This window comes from Eptatretus burgeri, chromosome 4 (assembly GCF_056783735.1).
Source record: "Eptatretus burgeri isolate ZD-2024b chromosome 4, Ebu_testis_v1, whole genome shotgun sequence".
Taxonomy (NCBI): Eukaryota; Metazoa; Chordata; class Myxini; order Myxiniformes; family Myxinidae; genus Eptatretus; species Eptatretus burgeri.
Window position 1 is genome coordinate 53,045,947 of NC_140964.1, and position 21,566 is coordinate 53,067,512.

The following is a 21,566-nucleotide window of genomic DNA, read 5'->3' on the forward strand; positions in this document are numbered from 1 at the left end:
AAAATGGGTATTCGTGGTTGTGGTAATGGTGGTTCCCCAATACACGACTTTCAATATGACGGATGAATGCTAAACGAGGTCTCTTGCGCAAGCGATCTGTGTTTGTTTACACTGATCGAGTTCGGCTCGCCAGGTACTTCTGACCTGCCGTTTAGTCATGTCAAAATACCACCAAACCCACAACAAATTGCAACAAAAGGTTTTTCAGTGGTTTTCATTCCTACTGGATATACTGATCAACAGAAAAAAGTCGACCAAAATCTGACATCCGGAAATGGGTTAAAACAGTCATTTTCAAGATGGCCACCACCGGGCTTTGAAATAACGAAAACAGCTATAACTTCTTCAATAATTGTGATAAAAACATAATTATTGGTACTGGTCGATGGTTTTAATGGATCAGCAATCCACTGGTGTCAATAAAATTTAGATTTGATCAGTATTGAAGATGAAATGCAAGATGGCGGCAAAATTCAAGAGTGCAAAAATCAATAAATTTTCCATCTGAACCAAAATCACTGAACACCTGGTGCCACTGAAATATTTATTTGTGAACATTACATAATGGCAGTTTAGGTTACAATTTCAGTCCTCATCACTGTCCTCGAGTTCCTCAGAGGCTTGATTTAGTGGATTGTCACAAAACGTCACTTGGCATGATCCACATGCAGACGTACACGGAAGCCCATTCTTTCTGCAGCTGCAACGGGGTGTGTCACAAGCTGTGGTGCAGTTGCAATGCATCATCTTCAGAAGAGTGTCTGGTGCAGCATTCATGGCAGTCATGATAGGTACAAATCGATTGTCTTCAAGTCCCCAGCCCCAGTCCAGAGGATCGAGGTCACCCTCCATCCCCATCCAAACCATGACCTTGTAGTACACTCGGAGACAATGAAACTTGGTGGCAGATTCCATTGGGGGAAGACGTTCAGGTGTAACGAAAGACTTAAGGCCCAGTCACACCTTGACGTTTTAGCCAGCAATGGCAACGTATCAAAATGTATGTAAAATGCTGGCTTACGCTGAACTTTTGATGTATTTTTAAAGATTCGGATGTATTCATAACGGGTTGGCCATACGCATAACATATTAGTAATGGACACAGAACGTTTCGTTGTCTTATAGATAACTTATACCAATGAATGTTTAGCCTGTTGTCGGCGTTCACAACCTATGCCCAACGATAGTCTAACTTATGTGTAGCGCACTGCACGTATCGCCGACGATCACGTGCCGTAGCCTATTAAAAGGCTGCCGCACAATGATTCAAATCATAACCGCTGGAGAAATGGAAGTGTCAACATCGCAGTCACACCTTGGCGATCTTGCCAGCGTATGCCGACCTCTGAAAAATGCGTCTAAAACGCTGGTGCACGTCGAATACGGTATGGGTAAGTTTGGTATACGTGAATAGAATGCTAAAGTACGCTATCATACATCGTAGGAAGTGGAGTACCTCTTGTACTTTTAAACGTGTTAAACATTTTACGACGTACTTGCCGTATGCCTCACACGTTCCGCATGCGATGGGAATAAGTTGTACGCACGATATGCGATCGTTGGCACACGTCGACAAAAGTTACTTGTAAGTTACTCATAAGTCGAAACACAACAATGTAATGGTTAGCGTCAGTGTTCCAGACTCCCTGGTTTTGTTTTTTGGTTTTTTTCTTCGGTATGACGGTGATGTTGACACTTGGATTTCTAGTGCGGTTATAATAGAATATAATTAATAGGCTGCCGCTCAACGATTTAAATCATAACCACACTAGAAATCGTAGCGTCAACATGACCATCATACGAAAAAAAAAAAAAAAACAGGGAATCTGGAACACTGAGGCTAACCATTACATTGACGCGTTTCGACTTATGAGTACCTTACAAGTAACGTGTGTCGACGTGTGTCAACAATCGCGCAACGTGCCTACAACATGTTACTCATAGGTTAGATATAAAGGCCCGGTCACACCTTGACGTTTTAGCCAACATATGCCGATTTTTGAATTTTTTTTCTAAAACGCTGGCACACGTTGAATACGTTATGGGTAAGTTTTGATAACATTAAGAGCACGCTGAAAAACACTGCCATACGTCGTTGTACGTTGGCTTTAAACGTTGTACTTTTTGGTTGTCCTCAAATTTTTTCATGCTTGAAATTTCATGACGCATGCCGGCGTATGACTCACACGTTCCGCTACGCTGGCCACAAGTTGTATGCACGGTCTGCGATCGTTGACAGATGTCAACACATGCTACTTGTAAGTTAATCATAAGTTGAGACACGCCGAGGTAATGTTTAGCGTACCCGAAACTTATTTCTAACCTATGATTAACGTACTGTTGGCACGTTACGCGATCGTTGCCACACATCGACAGACGTTACTTTTAAGTTACTCATAGGCTGAAAGACGTCGGTATAATGGATCGTCCTTGCGTCAGCGTCCACGGCCACGGCCAGGACACTTATTTGCAGCATTCTTCAAACTTTTCTTCGGCATGACGAGGATGTTCACACTTCGATGTCTAGCTTGGCTATGATTCCAATTGTCCATCGGCAGCGTCTATTTAAAATAGTCGAGTTTGAGCGTTTTAACACGTTCAGAAGAAACGCTTCAAATTTCCAAACCCCAGCATCAAAAAACAAAGGCGAGTGACAGCAATTTAAATCGTTCATTGCAAACAATGAAAATAGTTGAGTGGTACCGTTTAAAAGTCGTTGAGTGTAAAAAAAATCCAATTGTTGAGCGCAAGCGTCTACTTTCAATAGTGGAGATGCAGCCATTTAAATCGTTGAGTGGCAGCCTATGAATAGCAAACCCCACGTCACCGGCAAAGATAAACTGCCGCACGATATGGATAAGTTAGGCTATCGTTGGGCATAGTTTGTGAATGCCGGCTTCACGATAATTATTCGTTGGTATATCGTATCTTTCAGTAATCAAAGCGCTCTATGCACATTATTAGTTCATTGTGCATTTGTCCAACCCGTTATGAATAGACCTAAATCGTAAAAACAAGCTATAGCTCATTGTTGAAAAAGCCCCATAAAAAAATTAGCCGCAAAGAACTTCGAACAATGGTGCAAAGATGTCTCCTGCAAAGATGGACACGCGGACGCAAGGACGATCCATCATAACCCACACCCTCCCCCTCACACTCACCTACAACTGCCAACATGAACAAATTACTACTAATACTAATACTGATACTGATACTGCTGACATGGACATCGACTCAAAAAGGACTCGAAAACACTGTTGGGTTCCCCTCTTATGAGCAGCATTTTTATATACCAATTCCCAAAACCGTTGGGAACACGTCTTTATATGGCAGTTGTAAGCTAGAAACACGTTAATTTTTTTTTTTGTCGACCGGAAGACGTCATTGGAATACGTCTACATACATCGATGTGTGTTGGGACTACGTACAGAATTGGTTCAAAGCACGTCAAACATTAGTTAGAAATAAGTTTCGCGTAAAAAAGACATTACCACGACGTGTTTCGACTTATGAGTAGCTTATAAGTAGCCTTTGTGGATGTGTGTAAGCCTTATCCCCATCACATGCGGAACGTGTGTCATACGCCGAGTTCGTCGTAAAATTTTGAACATGTTTAAAATTTCTTGACGTACTCTACTTACTACGACGTATGATAGCGTACTTTAGCGTTCTACTCACGTATACCAAACTTACTCGTACCGTATTTGACGTGCCCCAACGTTTTAGACACATTTTTCTTTGGTCGGCATACGCTGGCAAGATCGCCAAGGTGTGACCGCGATGTTGACACTTCCATTTCTAGGGCAGTTATGATTCGAATCGTTGTGCGTCAGCCTTTTAATAGGCTACGTCACGACATCGTCGGCGATGCGTACAACGTGCTATGCCTAAGTTAGACTATCGTTGGGCATCGGTTGTGTAGGCCGACAACAGGTTCAGCATTCGTTGGTATAAGTTATCTATAACACAACGAAACGTTCTGTGTCCATTACCAATGCGTTATACATAAGACCAAGTTGCTATGAATACGTCCGAATCTTTAAAAAAAACCATCAAAAGTTCAACGTAAGCCAGCGTTTTACATACATTTTAATATGTTGCCATCGCTGGCTAAAACGTCAAGGTGTGACCAGGCCTTAAGTTTCGGATACGCTAAACATTACCTCGACGTGTTTCGACTTATGATTAACTTAAAATTAACGTGTGTCGACGTGTGTCAATGATCGCATAATGTGCCTACAACTTATGGCCAGCGTAGCGGAACTTGTGAGTCATATGCTGGCATACGTCGTAAAATTTCAAGCATGCTAAAATTTGAGGACAACCGCAAAGTACAACGATGAAAGCCAGCGAACTACGACGTATGGCAGTGTTTTTCAGCGTGCTCTCAATGTTTCCAAAACTTACCCATGACATAGTCGACGTGTGCCAGCATTTTAGACAAATTTTCAAAAATCGGCATAAGCTGGCTAAAACGTCAAGGTGTGACTGGGCCTTTAGCAGCAGCGACCTTCTTTGTGAATATCTTGTAACGCATGGCTGCCAGAGAACTTGTGCTCTCCCCACCTAATATAACGGCCATCGCTTGGCTGCCAAGTTTCTTTATTTCAGCGTGGCTGACGCCTCTCGAAGTGAATGTATCTGCACACAACTGGAGGCCTTGATCATCTTCCACGAGTTTCTGAAAGACTGATTTTTTTTTCTCAATGCCATACACACAAGATGTTGAATCACATCCTGTGAAGGCGTGCAGGAATAATAGTTGAGTGCACAACTTATTCCCAAGAAGATGCTTCATCCGATTGAGGTCATATACTTTCAGATTGCTTCTTGACTGGTTGTCTGATCTGAAATATAGTGGTTTTCCATCTGGTATACAGTAATGGAGCAAAAGCATCAACAAATCTGTCCTCTCCGATTAGTGTGGTGGAATGCAGAAGTGCTGTTTACGGCTGTCTTGGTAATGTCCACATCAGCGTCACCTTCTGCCTGAATAACTGTGCAGCCCACTTTCTTCAGCTGATCATCTTAATAGGTGATCTTCTCTGTATCTGCTGATGGACAAATCTGGACAGATCTGGACAAATCTGGAATGAAATCTGAAAAATTTAAGCAATTAAACATGTCAGTGTACGTGTGTGTGATCACCTATTAAGGTGATCAGCTGTTACTTGTTACTGCTGACACATAGGAATTCATCTCTTTTTCCGTCAAATTCAGTTTCTCCGGTGAAGTTCACGGTCGGATAGCTGTTGGCTTGTCCCCGTCTCTGCTGAGTGTTATCCTTTATCGAAGGGCCTGTACCATAGTCATCAAAGACAACAATTGCTGTCCCATAGTGTTTTGTTGTGAAGTCCGCATATGCTCTGGCTATTTTGCCATATGCATCTCCCTTCTTCCACTTGAGCTTGTGCAGCAAGGATCCACCATCAAGAACATAACTTTCAGTCTTAAGGTGTGCTGAAGGTGTGGTGTCAGGTAATCCTTCACATGCCAGTGCCTTGGTACAGTGGTCATTGACGGCTTGAGCGAGTTGAGGTTTGTCGGCCTTCCTCGAGATCTTCTTGTCCTCAAAGAGGGATGGAGGGTATGGACTGAGCTCAAAACTCATCACGTCCTCAAGTGACAAATCACCTATCTGGGATACCACCAGGAATCGCTAGAATAGCACACTGGAGTCGATGGTTCTGTGAGGAGCAATCTGGAGAGCATTATAATTTCCCAGGGTCTTTGCTTTCTCTGTCCTCTTGATGGAGAAGGAAAACACAGGTTGTCCAATCATTCTCTCAATGATTTTGTTCCCAACAGCTTCATATTCATGCATGTTGATGTCTTCGCTTGCCACGATATCATTTATGATATTTCTCAATGTAGGATCAGAGGAGAAAGGTGAAAATGCATTCAGCTTTGTGCTTCTCTTCGAGAGGTCGAATGCATGTCTTTCAATTCTGGCACCAGTTGCTTCTTTATGCTGTTCGCTTGTTGCGTATGTGAGATCATTGAAGTCCTGCATGGCGACGTTGACCTCAGATGTTATGGGGGCTGACATTGTCCACAATGCTGGGTGTTCCTCTGTCATCTTACTGCCATGAGTCAAGCCACTGGTGCTCTTTAGTGATCTCATGAGTGTTTGTTCGATGACAAGATCACAGCTGAGGCCTGCCCAAAACTGGTTTGTTCGCCGATCACATGGAAGCCATTTTGAAACTTCTCATACACATCTGGGTGTTTGCTCTCCAGTTCACTCATTTCTTGTATGTAGAGATAAGCTGGTAAGAGAAGACTGAAAATCCTTTTTGTTAGAATTTGATAAATGTTGGGTAATTGACTAACAGAGGTTTGATTATATAGAGAGAAATTATTGATTTTACGCCATTCATTTCTTGCCGCCATCTTGGATTTCAGGTTAAATACTGATCAGATCTAAATTTTATTGACACCAGTGGATTGCTGATCCATTAAAACCATGGACCAGAACCAACAATTATGTTTTTATCACAATTATTGAATAAGTTATAGCTGTTTTAGGTATTTAAAAGCCCGGTGGCGGCCATCTTGAAAATGACTGTTATAACCCATTTCCGGATGTCAGATTTTGGTAGACTTTTTTTCTCTTGATCAGTATATTCAGTAGGAATGAAAACCACTGAAAAACCTTTTGTTGCAATTTGTTGTGGGTTTGGTGGTTGTTTGTCATAAATTGACCCGACTAGTTACTCGGATGAAATGTATGATTCAAATGGTCTCTTAAACATTATTTTCAGGATTTAAACGAGAGTGCCAATTTCAAGATGGTTAACCTCATAAATGAAAATTACTCTGCTCATTGCTCATAAATGAAAATCAGACTAACGGAAATCCTACTCTCTATCAAAATAAATAAATCAATGCCAGTGTACACGTGTGTGTGTGTGTGTGTGTGTGTGTGTGTGTGTGTGTGTGTGTGTGTGTGTGTGTGTGTGTGTGTGTGTTCGATAACACCAAAACCATGAAACCTACTGGCCCTAAACTTTGCATGCATACTAAGGGAACTCCAATGGAGTGCATAAATGAATATACCCATCAGAGATGGGGAATCCCCCGCCATTGAAACATTTTTTTCAAGATGGCTGCCCCAGTCGGCCATCTTGGATCTGGCCACGCCCAAAATCAATAGGGTTCTTCCTTTTCAGGTGGTACATGTGTGACCCAAATTTCAAATCGATATGGCGACGTCGTTTTTTTTTCAACATGGCTGCCTGGCGGCCATATTGAATGTCCGAGCGGGCTGAACCCATGTTGCAAAAAGTTCCCCAGGGGTGAGGAACATCATAACCAAAAATAATTGAAATCAGATAAGCGGTTTTCCATTTATTACAAAAAACATTTTTTTCAAGATGGCCGCCCCAGTCGGCCATCTTGGATCCGGCCACGTCCAAAATCAATAGGCTTCTTCCTTTTCAGCTGGTATATGTGTGACCCAAATTTAAAATCGATATGGCAAACAGTTTATGAGTTATCGCACTCACAGCTAAAATGTTGACGCCCAGCCAGCCGGACAGCCGGACGGACGACCCGGGTGACAACAATATCCCCCTTCCGTCACACGGCAGGGGATAAAAACTGGGTGTTTGGGTGGATTAAAACACCCCTTTTTAATAGAACTAGTACGTGCCCGTACGTGCGTGGCCGTTCGTGCAAAAAAAAAATGTCAAATCGCTTGCCAGAAACAACCACATAGGCTGTTCTTCGCTCTCGCATGCCCGTACGTGTGTGACCATACGTGCGTGACCGTACGTGTGTGACCGTACGTGCAAACCAAAAAAAAAAACTTTCAAACAAACACACAGGCCGTTCCTTCGCTGTCGTAAACGATGACTGAATTGGGGCATTGTGTTTAAGAAAATCGAGAAAGAAATCAAGAAAGTACAGAAATCGAGAAAGAAAGAATACAGTAAGTCGATAAATCGAGAAAAAAAAAAATCGAGAAACAATACAGGAAGTCGTCACTATCCGGAAGTCCGGAAGTTAAGTCCTCACTGTCCGGAAGTTCGCATATTGCAGTTACGATTATTCGCAATTTAGTTTTAATGGCCAATTATTCAAGTAGCGCCAACATATTTTGCCTTTTCGCAATGTCATCGCAAGGAAAAACACAAAGAGAAGAGAAGAGAATTTTTTTTCCAAACAACCACACCGGACGTTCCTTCGCTCTCGTAAACGCCGACTGGATTGGGGCATTGCGTTTATCTATAAATGCGCATAAGAAATCGAGAAATTATTAGAATACACTATCCGGAAGTCCGTATGTTGTAACCCGTAATGGGGAACGCAGCCGAGAATCTCTTCCCCAACGGTTACGCCTACGCAGCAACGTGTCTTGTCATTGGTTGGTAAATAAATGGCCATAACTTGGGAAGCACTTGTCCGATTAATATCAAACCTTGAAAAGGCACATCCACATCAGTATATTCAGTAGGAATGAAAACCACTGAAAAACCTTTTGTTGCAATTTGTTGTGGGTTTGGTGGTTGTTTGTCATAAATTGACCCGACTTGCCCCAGCAATATACCTGGCAAGTTTTAATTAGATCGGACCAGTGGTTGTCGAGAAACAGTGGTCACAGACACACACACACACACACACACACACACACACACACACACACACACACACACACACACACACACACACACACACACACACACACACACACACACACACACACAGATTGCTGGAATTATAGATAGATTACAGGGTGCTGAACATGAAAAAAACAAAAACAGGCTTACCCTTGGTCAGCCTACTCTCCCTCCCAGGGGTCTAAGGCCACCATTTTTGTTTCGGCCTGCTCAAAAATGCCTTGCCTTGGAACCATGATATACTTTCACAGACTAATTAAAGTATATAATCAAAATCTGTATGAGGATTTAAGGATCGCAGCATGTAGACTAATTGAGTGTCGAAATCTGGAGTGAAATCTGAAAATTTTAATCAATTAAACATTATGGTAACGGAGCGTATTTCCGTATTTGTTTTAAGCAAGCAAGGCTGTAATCTCTTCCACATATTTACACAAGAAAATGTGAAATTGCCAAAGCATTAAACTTCACTTTTTCTACTGTTTGGAGAATTATATTGAGTGAAAAAAAGATTAAGGAATGGGCCCAAAGTGTAACTTTATTGAGTGTACCAAAAATAATTAACCAGCGTGATAACTGCGAAGTGTGAAGGATTTTGCGGCCACAACTGGGTTCTCTGTGGGGAAATCTCAAGGGTTAAGAAGAAATCAAATTAAAGATTGATTTACAAGGATGATTAAACATAACGGGAAGATTACAATGAGTAAAGCAATGGGACAAGTGAATGAGTTCAAGAGTGAATTGAAAAGATTAGCAGAGTGCCCACCCTACAGGCAGTCTTGTTCCAAGCATGCCACACGTTCTTCTGATGCATACCTTTATTTGGGTGGTGTATAGGCAAGTGACAGCTCTGTATAGGAAAAATAAATAACCCGGGTTACGTGCATGAAGAAAAACATACCTACTGCTTATAATATAAGAGACCTCACTATACTGGAAAAAGTGGTGACAGAAATAGAGCACTGTAAATGGCGGGAACTTGTAATACCCTCCCCTACCTGGATGTGGCATTACACGATACACATTTACATAGAGAATTTGCATCCCCTCCTCCTCCTCCCCTCAAGACCACCGGAAAAGATAAAAACATCCATATACATTCGATGCTGATCCAATGTAGCATCTCTGGATATAATCGGCTCACAACTGTAGGAGTAGCGCGACAAACAACCAAACACACAAACACCGGTCGGTGATTTTTTTATGGATAAGGGAAGAAAGGGGGAAGTAATTGTGAATTTAACATTCCATCTATATTTACTTTTAAGATTGCTCTTAACAAATGGGAGCAGGAACAACGCAGCCATGATAGGCCGAATGGTTTTCTCATTCACCAAAGTTCCCTGTGTATATTTGTGTAACGTTGTTAAGAACAGGAAGAAATGAGGAGGGGAGGACAGAGTAGGGGGTGAGAGTCCATGGAGTTGGAAGAGGGAGATTGAGATGTTGGGAAGGAGGGGGGTGAACTTGGGTTTGGAAGGGGGATTGAGTACTTGGGGTTTGGGACAGTTGAGGACTTGAAGAAGAAAGGTGGAGGGGATAACACAGTTGGCTCGGGGGAGGGAGGGCAGAGAGGGGACAGAGTTGGGATCGATGGTTTTGAGGCTTTTGAGCGGGGGGGGGGGGAGTTGAAGACATTGGGTTGGGAGGGGATTTGAGGATTTGATGAAAGGGGGAGAGGAGCACAGAGTTTGGGTGTGGTCGGAGGGGGGTTAAGGACATGGGATTGTGCGTGGGTGTGGGGGAGGGGGGGTTAAGGACCTGAAGTCACATTTTACATTACGCAGAATTTACACAAGTCTGTGATAGTCCTGTTGTGTCTTTTGGGTCTGTCGGGTCTTTTGTATGCCCTGGGTCTTTTGTGTCTTCTGCGTCCTAAGGGTCCTCAGGGTCTTAGAAGGTCTAAGGGGTCTCAGCAGTTGAAAGGGTCGAAAGGTATATTCCAATACTACGTAAATAAGACAAATAGTCACATGGCTGGACGCTTGATAGAAGTATTGTACTGTGCTGTATTTACCCTTAAGGGACAATCTATTAAATTAAAGTTAAAATTAAATTAAGAGATTAAATTAAGTAGTAATTACGATCAAATTAAATTAAAAGGTTAAATGAAGAAGAAAGAGAGGTTAAAATTAAATAAAGAGGAAGCATCAATGATGGAAAATCTCGAGATATGTGATGGACATACTAACATAGACTACTTTTTGAGTTAATTTCCTAATTATCTCACCACCGAGATGGAAATTGGAAAAAAGGGCTCCATTAGTTTTTGTGCATCGACGTTATGAATCATCATCATGCCGAGTTTCAAAACGACCCGTTGAGCCGCCTCGGAGGAGTAGGGAAAAAACGAAAAATGTTCACGGAACCACTACCGGAAGGAGGAAAGGAAGGACTGACGGACTGACTGACTGAAGGATATCGTTGTTGTATTTGGAAGAAATCACATTGGACCAAAGTCATACAATTAACATCCTTCACTCAATCACTATGTCTCTGTCTCTGTCTCTCTCTCCAGGTCCTTTCTACGACCCCTTCACGAGCACCCTCCCATGTCCAAGATCGCATGAGCATTTACATCGTCAATGTAATAACAGAACACATTTCCCCTTTACCTGAAGACATTTAGGTACTGCAGAATTACACTTTGAAATGATAAGGAAAGCAACCAGTGGAACAAAATGCAAGCAAGGTAATGATCCCACGACTCAGTACCTTCACACATTAACCCAATCAATGAATGGAATCGATTAATTATCATTACATTGGAGAACATTTCCTACAATCACTCAAGTCGATATTAAATGTAAGAAAAGAAATTGTAATTCTTCACCAACACCAGCACATGAACATTGAATATTTATTTAGCTTGGTCTCAACTTATGCCAAGTACCATAACTGTCAATGTTCCATTCTATTGCTTAAGGTCTTCTAACTCTTCTGCTTCGTGCTGGACTTGCAAATGTTTCATTCCTTTAATTTCCCTCATTGTGCGGAATTCGTGCAGACTCCAGATAGAATTCCAGGTGTGAGGTGTTCCATTTTTTTCCAATACCAAGTATAAATGTACTCGGTCCAATTATATCCTGAATCAACCTCGGGTCAGTGTATTTCGAAGTTCCTGCACTCACATGCATGGGTTTCTTTACTCACACAATCCATGATCCCTGGTTTAAATGTTGGATTCTTCACTCCCTTCTTTGGTCGGTGAACGTTTTGCTTTTTCTCTGTCTTTTGATGACTGTGTCCTTCACGTTCAGGTGCAGTTGGGAATCACTGATGACCGAATCACCGCTGACCGGAAAGACGTTCAGCTTGGTGCACATCTTCCTTTTTTGAAGCAACTTTAAAGGCGATACACTGGTCGTGACCTGTGGTGTTGCCGGATAATTCTGGAGAAATTCAGTTACTGCAGGTTTCCAAGGTTTTCGTTCTCGTTCAGCATTTGTATGCTTCCTTCAATACCCTGTTAAATCTTTCCACAGCACCGTTAGATTGAGGATAGTAAATGCTGGAACGAGTTTTCTGTATAGCTATCTATCTCTCTCTCTTCCATGAACTAAGAGAAGGCGGTGGACTGAGTTGTGGCCTATTGTTGGTAACAACCTCGTGGGGATTCCCTTCTCGCCTGAAAGCTGCCAAGAGAAAAGCAGTGATGACCTCTGTGGTGACACTTGAAGTGAATGCCACCTCAGGCCACTTACTGTAACAGTCAACAAGGTGATGGCGTAGCGGCAATCCCAAGTGTCACATTTGAATGGATCAGCAATGGATATCTCCACTTGGTGCCAGGGTCCCTCTGAAAGTTATACTGGCTGAAACGGAGCAGGAATGATTTTTTTGTCGCTCATTTGACAGGACATGCAAGAATCACCTACAATGTGGCATCGCAACGCTTTGATCAAATCCATTCCCAGGAGGGGTGAACTCAACTTAAATATGTCGAATGTGGCTGGAGCCAGAACACCATCACAAAAAACGGTGAAAGGTAGGCATCCCAGTATAGGTAAGTCATCTTTCAAGAACATAACTAGTTTGACATGAGACTCAGTCAAAGGGCAGTCAGCAAAATGTCTCTGGTACAGCTGTTTTGGTAGACTAGAGACTCAGCAGCCAGTATCAAAGATGAGCTCAACAATGCAGGTATGCCCAGCAGGTGACATAATTTGTACCTTACAGAGAATTGTGTCTTTTATTGGGACAGTATCGTTCAGGTAAAGCAGTCAGTTCAGGGACGACAACCTCACGTACCTCTTTCTGAGCAGAGCGGCAGATTTTTGAGAAGTGTCCCAACAGGTATGGTCGGTTTTTTTTCATGAATGCAATCCGGGTTGATGGTGAAGTAATTGCACATTTGGCGTTGATCGTTTGAATCCGGCTGAATCGGATCGTAAGTTTGCATTCAGCACTTCTGTTTCGGTTTGACGGGCCGTATTGACTTATTATATTAAAGTAAGGTTTGCCTCGAACAGCATTCTTTCATGAATCGTGGTATTTGAAACACGTTCCACCAGTTGATCATGTAGCATCTCCTCCTCCATCTATCCAAACTCGCAAGTGGCAGAAAGTTCAGACAAGGCCACAACGTATTGACTGACGATCTAATCAGGCATCTGTGCTCTCTGGCGGAATTTTTTTTAATATTCAGCAACTACATTGATTTTCAGTACAAAATGCTTTTCTAAAACAGCAACAGCAGAATCAAAAGTCCGACCCGTGTCCGGTAAAGTGTAGAAAAGCCGTTGTCCCTCTGTCCCCAAACAGTGTCACAGAACAGCACGCTTTCGTCTCTCAGGCCAGACCTCAACAATGGCGTCGATAACAAGTATGTATTTCTCCAACATTTTCTTCCATGTCGAGAATGGAATCGCAGATTCCCCCACGCAGGGTAGAAATGGAACAGGTAAGGGAACGGAAGCCGCCATCCACATTGCCAATTTTGATGTGTGTGTAAGAAATCAGATCTGGACCACAGGAGTACAATAAACAGGCTTTACTCAACAATCGCCCTACTCTCTCCTCAGCCCCTTTCTCCATCCCCTTTACGAGTGTCTCATGTCCAAGATCACGAGGATTTAAATCACCAATGTCATTACAGGACACCACAATAGTTATGGCTTTAATAGCCTTTCCTGACTTCGTCATAGACGAACTAAAATGGTGTAAATAAGTACCATGTCTTCAACCGTATCAAACATACAACACCATGAGTACACCATTCCTCTCATTCAAATGATGAAGCTTCTAATGGCTTCTTGCTCACCATGTGTTGATATGAACTGTGGTGCTGCGTGGAGTTAGCTTCATGACAGTACCAGGAACAAATTTCTGTTTCAGGAATGACCTTCATTGGTCAGATAGAAGGCCACACATCAGCATTGGTCAGACTCAAGGGCAAGACCATACATCAGATGATTATGAAGGAATTATCCGTTGTACATTTGCTGACGCCGAGAACAGATTCCAGTACAAATATCGTATTTGTGCTCCAGGGTTTTCTTTTTGTTGAAAAATTCATTCAAGGAACCCAATCCAAAGTAAATTGTACATCTTTTTGACAAACATAGCATCAAGGGTGGGCTGGAGCTGCTGTTCTACCTGTCCGTCAACGCAGGTCGACATTGGTCTTCACGAGCAAGACTAATTCTTCATTCTACTTCACATTTGTGACCCTCCAGTACAAAACCAGTCGGAAGTCGCAAAAATGCCACTATGTATGATACACCGTTGTGAAGCTTATTTTATGGGCTTTCAAATGAACCCAATAACTGAATATTGAATTTTTGCGACTTCCGACTGGTTTTGTACTGGAGGGTCACATTTTGGTGTCGTGATGAAGGGCTTGTTTTGTGCTTTTTTATCAGCCCGATCTGAGCTGACTGGAGATTGACTTTGTTGTGTGTGCCCAGCAAGTTATGAGCACGACATGCATTCATTCGCTTCTCTGCCTTCGGTATACGGGAGTGGGAAAAGCATCTGGACAATGACGTCATCACATTAATTTACCATTTCATTGACTGATTATATTTATTTATAAGTATACCAGTAGATAGGAAATCAGATTTTTTCACCATGTGCCACCAAAAGACCCCAAACGAAGAACTGAATTAATCACATCTGGAGTTTCTTTAATTGAATCGTTCTTCAGGCACTTGATGATGATGATGATGATGATGATGATGATGATGATGGTTATTTATATCCATCCTCTATACAAGGTTATAAGGATGGGAAGGAAATCTCTGACCCCGATCATAGAATTCCTGGAAGGAGTACGTCTTTGAGCCTTCTGTTAGAGGGCAATATATACTGTACGTATATACATATATTCTTATCTTCATTCAGTAAAAGGAATACAAAATGCAAGATGTACTAACACATGTCAACGACTTTGGGCCAAAGGCCTAGCCGTAGGAAAACGTCTCAAATTCATTCAAGGGTCTCAATCCAAAGTAATTTGTACATCTTTATTCACAATGGTGGCTTCAGAGCTGGGCTGGAACTGTGAACAGTTAAACTGGCAAGCAATAAGAATCGTTCTTTTATCGCTTCCTTTTCTGAGTCGGACTGATTGAAAAGCGAGACTCGAGCTGGCACTTCATCAGTCACAAACGCAAGGTGAATGGCAGAATGTTTAGAGGCAAATGATTCCAACGTTTATGTGGCTCATGGTGAACAAGAGGTACTGAGAAGTACAAAATGACACGCACTGCACCATTAGGAAATCAGAAAAATCACAAGCATGAGTTTGGCTAAGATGAGGATTCTGTAACTATCCGTGTCAATAATCTCTTGATTTAACCACTGTCTATGAATTTGTCCTGATAAGCTCATGTGAAACCGAGTGATGCCATGATAATTGCCATGTCACTGTCGGATGTTCAACACAACCCTGATGTTTCATTAATTACATTGGGGGAAAGGGAAATTTGACTCGTTTGTGTTGTTGTTCGAATTTCGGCTGCTCCCTTTAGGGGTCGCCACAGCGGATCATCCATTATGATCCGCATACTGATTTGGCACAGGTTTTACGCCGGATGCCCTTCATGACGCAACCCTGGTCGCCTCTTACGACACAGGGATAAGGATTGGGTTTTTCCATGATTCCAGGCTGCCCTACACCCTCTCATAGCACGGCCCAGCGCAGAGCTCCCGTCCTCAAGCGATCCTCCAACCCAAGCCTCTGAGTAGCCGGATTACAGGCGCACGCCACTACGCCTGGTGGAAATTTGACTCGTTTATATATATGATGTCAATCTGCACTTTGTCGTTGACTCTTAATGCCACGAGCACAACTTGGAATGGCCATGAAAATGTCACCTGATGAAAAGGCATCACCATCCAAAATCCCTCCAACCAAAAATAAATAAAGTACTGTACCTAAATGTCTGCTAAAGTACTCCTCATCTACAAACTCCATGCACTGAGTACAAGCTAACTGTCAGCCCAAGACACTGTGAAAAGAAGCAGACATCATTCTTCTTTCCAGGACTTCAAGACACGTGATCTCTTGTACCCCAAATGACCCCATTCCCAAGCACTCCCCTTTTCCAGGTTATTGTGATCCCACCCCCCCCCCTCTCCTCTCTCTTGGATCTGGATTAGAAATAGGCTGGATGATTCAGACCTGAACTAAAATTTAAATCGGCTTGTTCTTGTTGTCTAACCAACTCATCCACCAAGTTTTGTCCCCTAATCCATGCATAACTTTTTCAAAAATCCTGCTATATGTCGTTTTTGGCACTATCCCTCAATAGTGAAAAATCACTTTAAAAATTCTCGGATCTTCAACAAAATATAATCATTTTGTCCGTGTCACATACCCAAGCTATTCACCAAACTTTGTCCGAATCCGTCCACAACCTGTTGAGATATTCTGCTCAATGAAAAAAACAACAACAACAACAGATAAACAAGCAGACAGACGGGGTGAAAACATAACCTCCGTCGTCCACCTTCAGTGGCGGAGGTAATTACGTTTTGTGGGAACTTGCAGTCAGGTGTTCTGCACATCCCTCGTGTCAAAACGAATTTGGAATTCATGCTAGAACAAGCCTTAAACAATTATATTATCAATTCTCTATGTTCGATTGTGTTTTTAATGGTAGAGAGTATGTTTTGCTAATCTACTGGTAAATTGGTGATGCAACAGTGTTGTAGTGTTACTTTGTTAATGTAGCTGTATATCGTTATTGTAGGCATGCTGAATGTACATTTGAGGAGTTATGTTGTGAATGGCCTCTTTTGATGCAGTGGGAATGTGCAAATCTTTACAGTATTATACAAAAGGAGTTGTGTCTGTGAATCAACATTGTGAACAGCTTCCCCTCTGCATCTGTTTGCTTGTCATATTATAACTTGAGAACGATTAATGGATTTCAATAAGTGGAACAGCGGTGGATTCAGGACATTCCCGTGAAGGTTTGTGATGCAAAAAAAAAAGTAAAAGGAAGGAAGGTTTGTGCATGGATGGTGTTAAGGCCAAGCAACATCAACAACACCATCATCAACGTCAACAACGACATCACCAACACAAACATCTCCTGCCTTTGGTGGCATTTTCTTTTTCTGTCTGCGATGTAACGCAGCGTTTTGCTTCGGAGCATTGCAAACCTCCGTTTTGTGCTTTCCCTTGAGCATTCATTTGCTCATTCTATGGGTATGAACACTTGAATAAAACAATGTACAGGTGCTTGTTGACCTGCACCACACCAACAGGAGTATGAACATTAACATGACAACAACCTTCCCAAAGAATGCCGTTATATTCCAGAATGAACAAAATCATACATTGAGAATATTAGTTCATGCTGGAATGCTTGTATCGGCAGACCTCTGACCTGAACAGAAAGTGAACAAGGCAGCAGGAGATGACGTGGAACACATAAAATCCCAAGATGATGATTATGTGATGACCGTGGTTACTGCCTCCGCCTTAGATGAGCTGCTGAAGAGATCCTCATCATGCTCCAAGCTACAAGTGTGCATCTCATGGCTCTCACGATTCGTGCAGTATTTGCAGTCTGAAGGCAAATGACAACCTGCTCCTCATCCAGCTCTGAGAGACAATACCCTGACAGAGACGCAAACTTCACCTGGGCTTATTGTAACTTCATCATCATGTATCTTCACAACAATCCACAACATCCAGCAATTCAACACGTAGAACAGCACTCTGTAGAGCACGTACCTCCGCCAGGCTGAACAGTTTACGTTTTGTATCCCACTGATAGGCCAAGTCTGGATCTGGACCTGAACCAAAATCTAATCAGCTTGTTCTTGTCACCTTCCCGAATCATCCACTAAGTTTTGTCATAATCTGTCCACAACTTTTTTGAGATATTGTGCTATATATAGTTTTTGGTCTGATCTCTCAATGGTGAAAAATCACTTTTAAAATTCTAGTAGTCTGATACAGATTTGGATCTTCACAAAAATCGAATCAATTAGTCGTGGTCACACACCCAACCTATCCCCAAAATTTCGTCTAATTCTGTCCATAGTTTTTGAGATATCCTGCTCACAGACAGAAAGACAGGGGTGAAAACGTTACCTCCACCTACCTTCGGTGGTTGAGGTAACAACAACAACAGTTGGAAAGAACACAACACCAATGCCGAAGGAAAACATTCACTGGAATACCAAATGTAGAATATGTGTCTCAGTTTAATATCTATTGGAATGTCTAATCGGTGTTCACACTTTTCCTTGCCATTAAACACAACAAATAGGTTGGAATACATGAACAATATCAGATTCCTTTTGCTGTATTTAAGATCTTTCATCAAACAAAGCTTCCCAGAAAAGGTAAGTTTTCCTGTCTCCCCTTTCTTGATGACCCTCGCCACTGGTAGTAAATTGTCTTCCACAATCGAGTTACAAGAAGGCAGAAGCACAAGGCTTGTTTCTCTCAATGACAGACAAGTCGGTCTCTGGTGTCTTTGTTTTACCATCTCTCCTCTCTATAGTCGAGCTCCCTCTATTCTCTCAGCGTTCTAACTTTCCCCAGAAACTCAATACGTGTTCTTCCAGTAACTGTCTCTTCGTTAAACTCCCAAAATCAAAGCTGACTGCACACCTCACTACCTCATTCCTCTTTCTACGAGCCTCGATGAAACAATTGTGGACACCGATACAACGGCAATCTTAATTTTTGGGTGGTCGCTAGACTACCATTGTTCTCAGGTACTCCGTCTGTCTGTATGTATGTAATGGACAGCTCTGGAGGCCAGAGGAGTCAACCGATTTTGATGAAACTTGACTGGTAGGTTTATACCTGGATCTAGTTGTATGCTTTTGAGCACCGTTGCTATGGACGCCACCGTTGCCTACCAACGGGACTTTGAAATTTTTGAAAAATCGTATTAAAAAAAAAAATTCGAAAATCAAAAATCGGCTTCCGCGCTTTTATGCGCACTATAATCAACCCTTGTCAAAAAATTTCAGCCTGATCTGTCAAAAACTGTATGACTCGTATGCAATTATATAGCGACCACCCATGTCGCCTACCGGCTTGTATTCAGTATTAATTCGATTAGGTCATATAATTCGATGAAAACATTTTTTTGATTCAGACGCATCATATATATGTTAATCCATAAAATTACATTCATAAAGATATGCTTCAACTTCCTCATTTTAGCAACCGATCTGCGTTCATGATGTTTGGAGTGTCCTTGAGCAAATTCCTGGCTTCGCAGGAAATAATGATCTCCAAGATGACATTGGTAACATAGGTCTGGATTATAATATAAACAAAAGTGCTGTTTGTGTCGTGTTTGTTATCAGCTGCCCATACTTAAGCATTCCTTCGAGGTACACGGCAATTGGTGGCATGACCAGACTGAGTGCACGTGATCGCTCTCAATCCCTTGAGAAAATGGCAAATAACTCAAAAATCCACCATTCACTTGGTGTTATGTTACAAGTTTATACATCGAATTTAAATAAAAGTTGATAAATCAAATGCAACACTTTTGTGTTTTGCAAACTTCAATTTGATTTGTTCATCAAGCTTGCTCAGAGCCAAAGCAAACTCAAGCTGTGTTTGCGATGGAAAGCATGGAGCAGATGGTATGTGAGATAACACTTTGTGGTCCTCAACACTGCTTTTCCATAAAGCTCTTTATGACTAGCCATCCAAGATTAAATTGAAGATACGAACACCGCTTGTTATATTTTACAGTTTTCTCATAAATCAGTCTTCTTCTGACAACAAAATCTGCATGTATTCATGGATGAATCGAGGTAGAGTTTCTAAAGGTTTGGATGAACCCTCACACTGACATTCCCTAATCTTGAGTACAATAACGCCACAAAGTAACATCAATTAACTTCTGGCTGGTATTACTTATCAAAAATGCTCCCTTTTTCTGACTACAGATCATTTATTACTTTTACTCTTTCTTAACAGAAACGTCTCCATCTGAAGAGCTCTGTGACATTCCATACCATGAACTCTCTGGATATTCAGTTCAGTCATAAATTGTCACATTCAATTCCATTCCCACACATCCCTGATCCTGAATAACTGTTTTCAACGTCTAATCAAATGCTTTAAAACGGTCCTGACAAGTCTTTTCTACCTACCACGAGATTCTCCATATTGAGCAAGTGCTCATCCTGGTTTAATGCTGATCTGCACGTTCTTTAAATAGTTTTCCACACATTGGAAGGAAAATACAACAAAACTCAGACAGTGACTAAGTATGTGACTTTAAAACATCGATGGTTCACTATATTAAATCTCGTGCTGCAGCAAAGGCTAGTACCTTGATTGAAATTAACTCAAGCACCGAGACGTTATTCTATATCATTGATGCACTTTGAAACAGGGTACGAGCTGCTTTCCCACCATCTTCATCTCTTTCACAAGATAAGTAATTTGCTGCCACTCTCCAGGATAAGATCTCACTTATTCGTAGTTCACTTACCAAACATGCTCTTAGTATGGGATCCAACGAGGGAAGTCACGATCCTCTCTCCTTTTCACTCAATACTTCATTCTGTTTGGATCACTTCTCACCTCGAAGTTTAGATGCAGTCCAATAAATTACATTGGTAGTAACGCAAGAGAAATCACCTTTACTGGATTCTGTTCCATCATCCTTAGTTGTCTCTTTGCTTCCAGTTCTCTCCTCCACTTATTGCAGCAATGATAAATTGCTCCCTCGCATCTTCTGCAGTTTCAACCGTATTTAAACAAGTCATAACAATCCCTATCTTAAAGAAACCTTTGAGTAAAATGGCTTTCAAAATTACAGGCCGATTTGTCTTTTACCTTTCTAATTATTATTATTATTCTTATGCTTGGGGCAAGTGATTGCAAGTAGCATTGTTTTCTGGGGGCACGGCTGTGTTGCTTATCCAGCGCTGCTTATGCAATGCAGTTCTCTCTGTGGGTTAGAGAAACAATTTGTAATCTGTTCAGGGTGCCAGCGAGAGCTCGCTTACCTTTCATGACGGACACCGTGGGATCTTCAACGTTTGACGAATGCTGGCAGTCGAGACGCCCAGTTTAACGTCCATCCGAGGAACGACACACAATGATGAATCACCCTGCCTGCGAAACACCAGGATGAGAGTGTATAGCTGGGTCGAGATTCAAATCCAGATTACACGGCTCAGAGGTGAGTGCATACGTGTAAGCCCATCATGCCAGTTCACTTTTACCTTTCATCTCTAAGATTACTGAATACGCTGTTGACATTGAATTGCTACAATACTTGCACCAGCGTTGTCTTTTAGAACCCATCCAGTCTGGTTAAACACTGAGACTACCTTACTGAATGTTAGACGACATACTGAACAATGCAGACCAAGGATCAGCTACAATATATGTGTGGAGTTACCGGCTGCTTTTGACACAAGTGATCAAAATGCTCTACTTGATCTTCATTACCTCCATCCACCTTCTTGCTTTCACTTGCTTTCACTCCTGTCTGT

At 42.0% G+C, this 21,566-nt stretch overlaps 1 protein-coding gene across 1 annotated transcript in view; it reads right to left on the reverse strand.

Moving 5' to 3' along the window:
* The window catches only part of LOC147028068 (zinc finger protein 385D-like), a 465,436-nt gene that overhangs the window by 419,384 nt on the left and 24,486 nt on the right, over window positions 1–21,566 (reverse strand). The window contains exon 2 of the mRNA XM_085878078.1: window positions 21,075–21,183. Within this exon, the coding sequence (XP_085734204.1) occupies window positions 21,075–21,081 (7 nt within the window). The 5' untranslated portion in view covers window positions 21,082–21,183. The remainder of the gene's footprint in view (window positions 1–21,074; window positions 21,184–21,566) is intronic.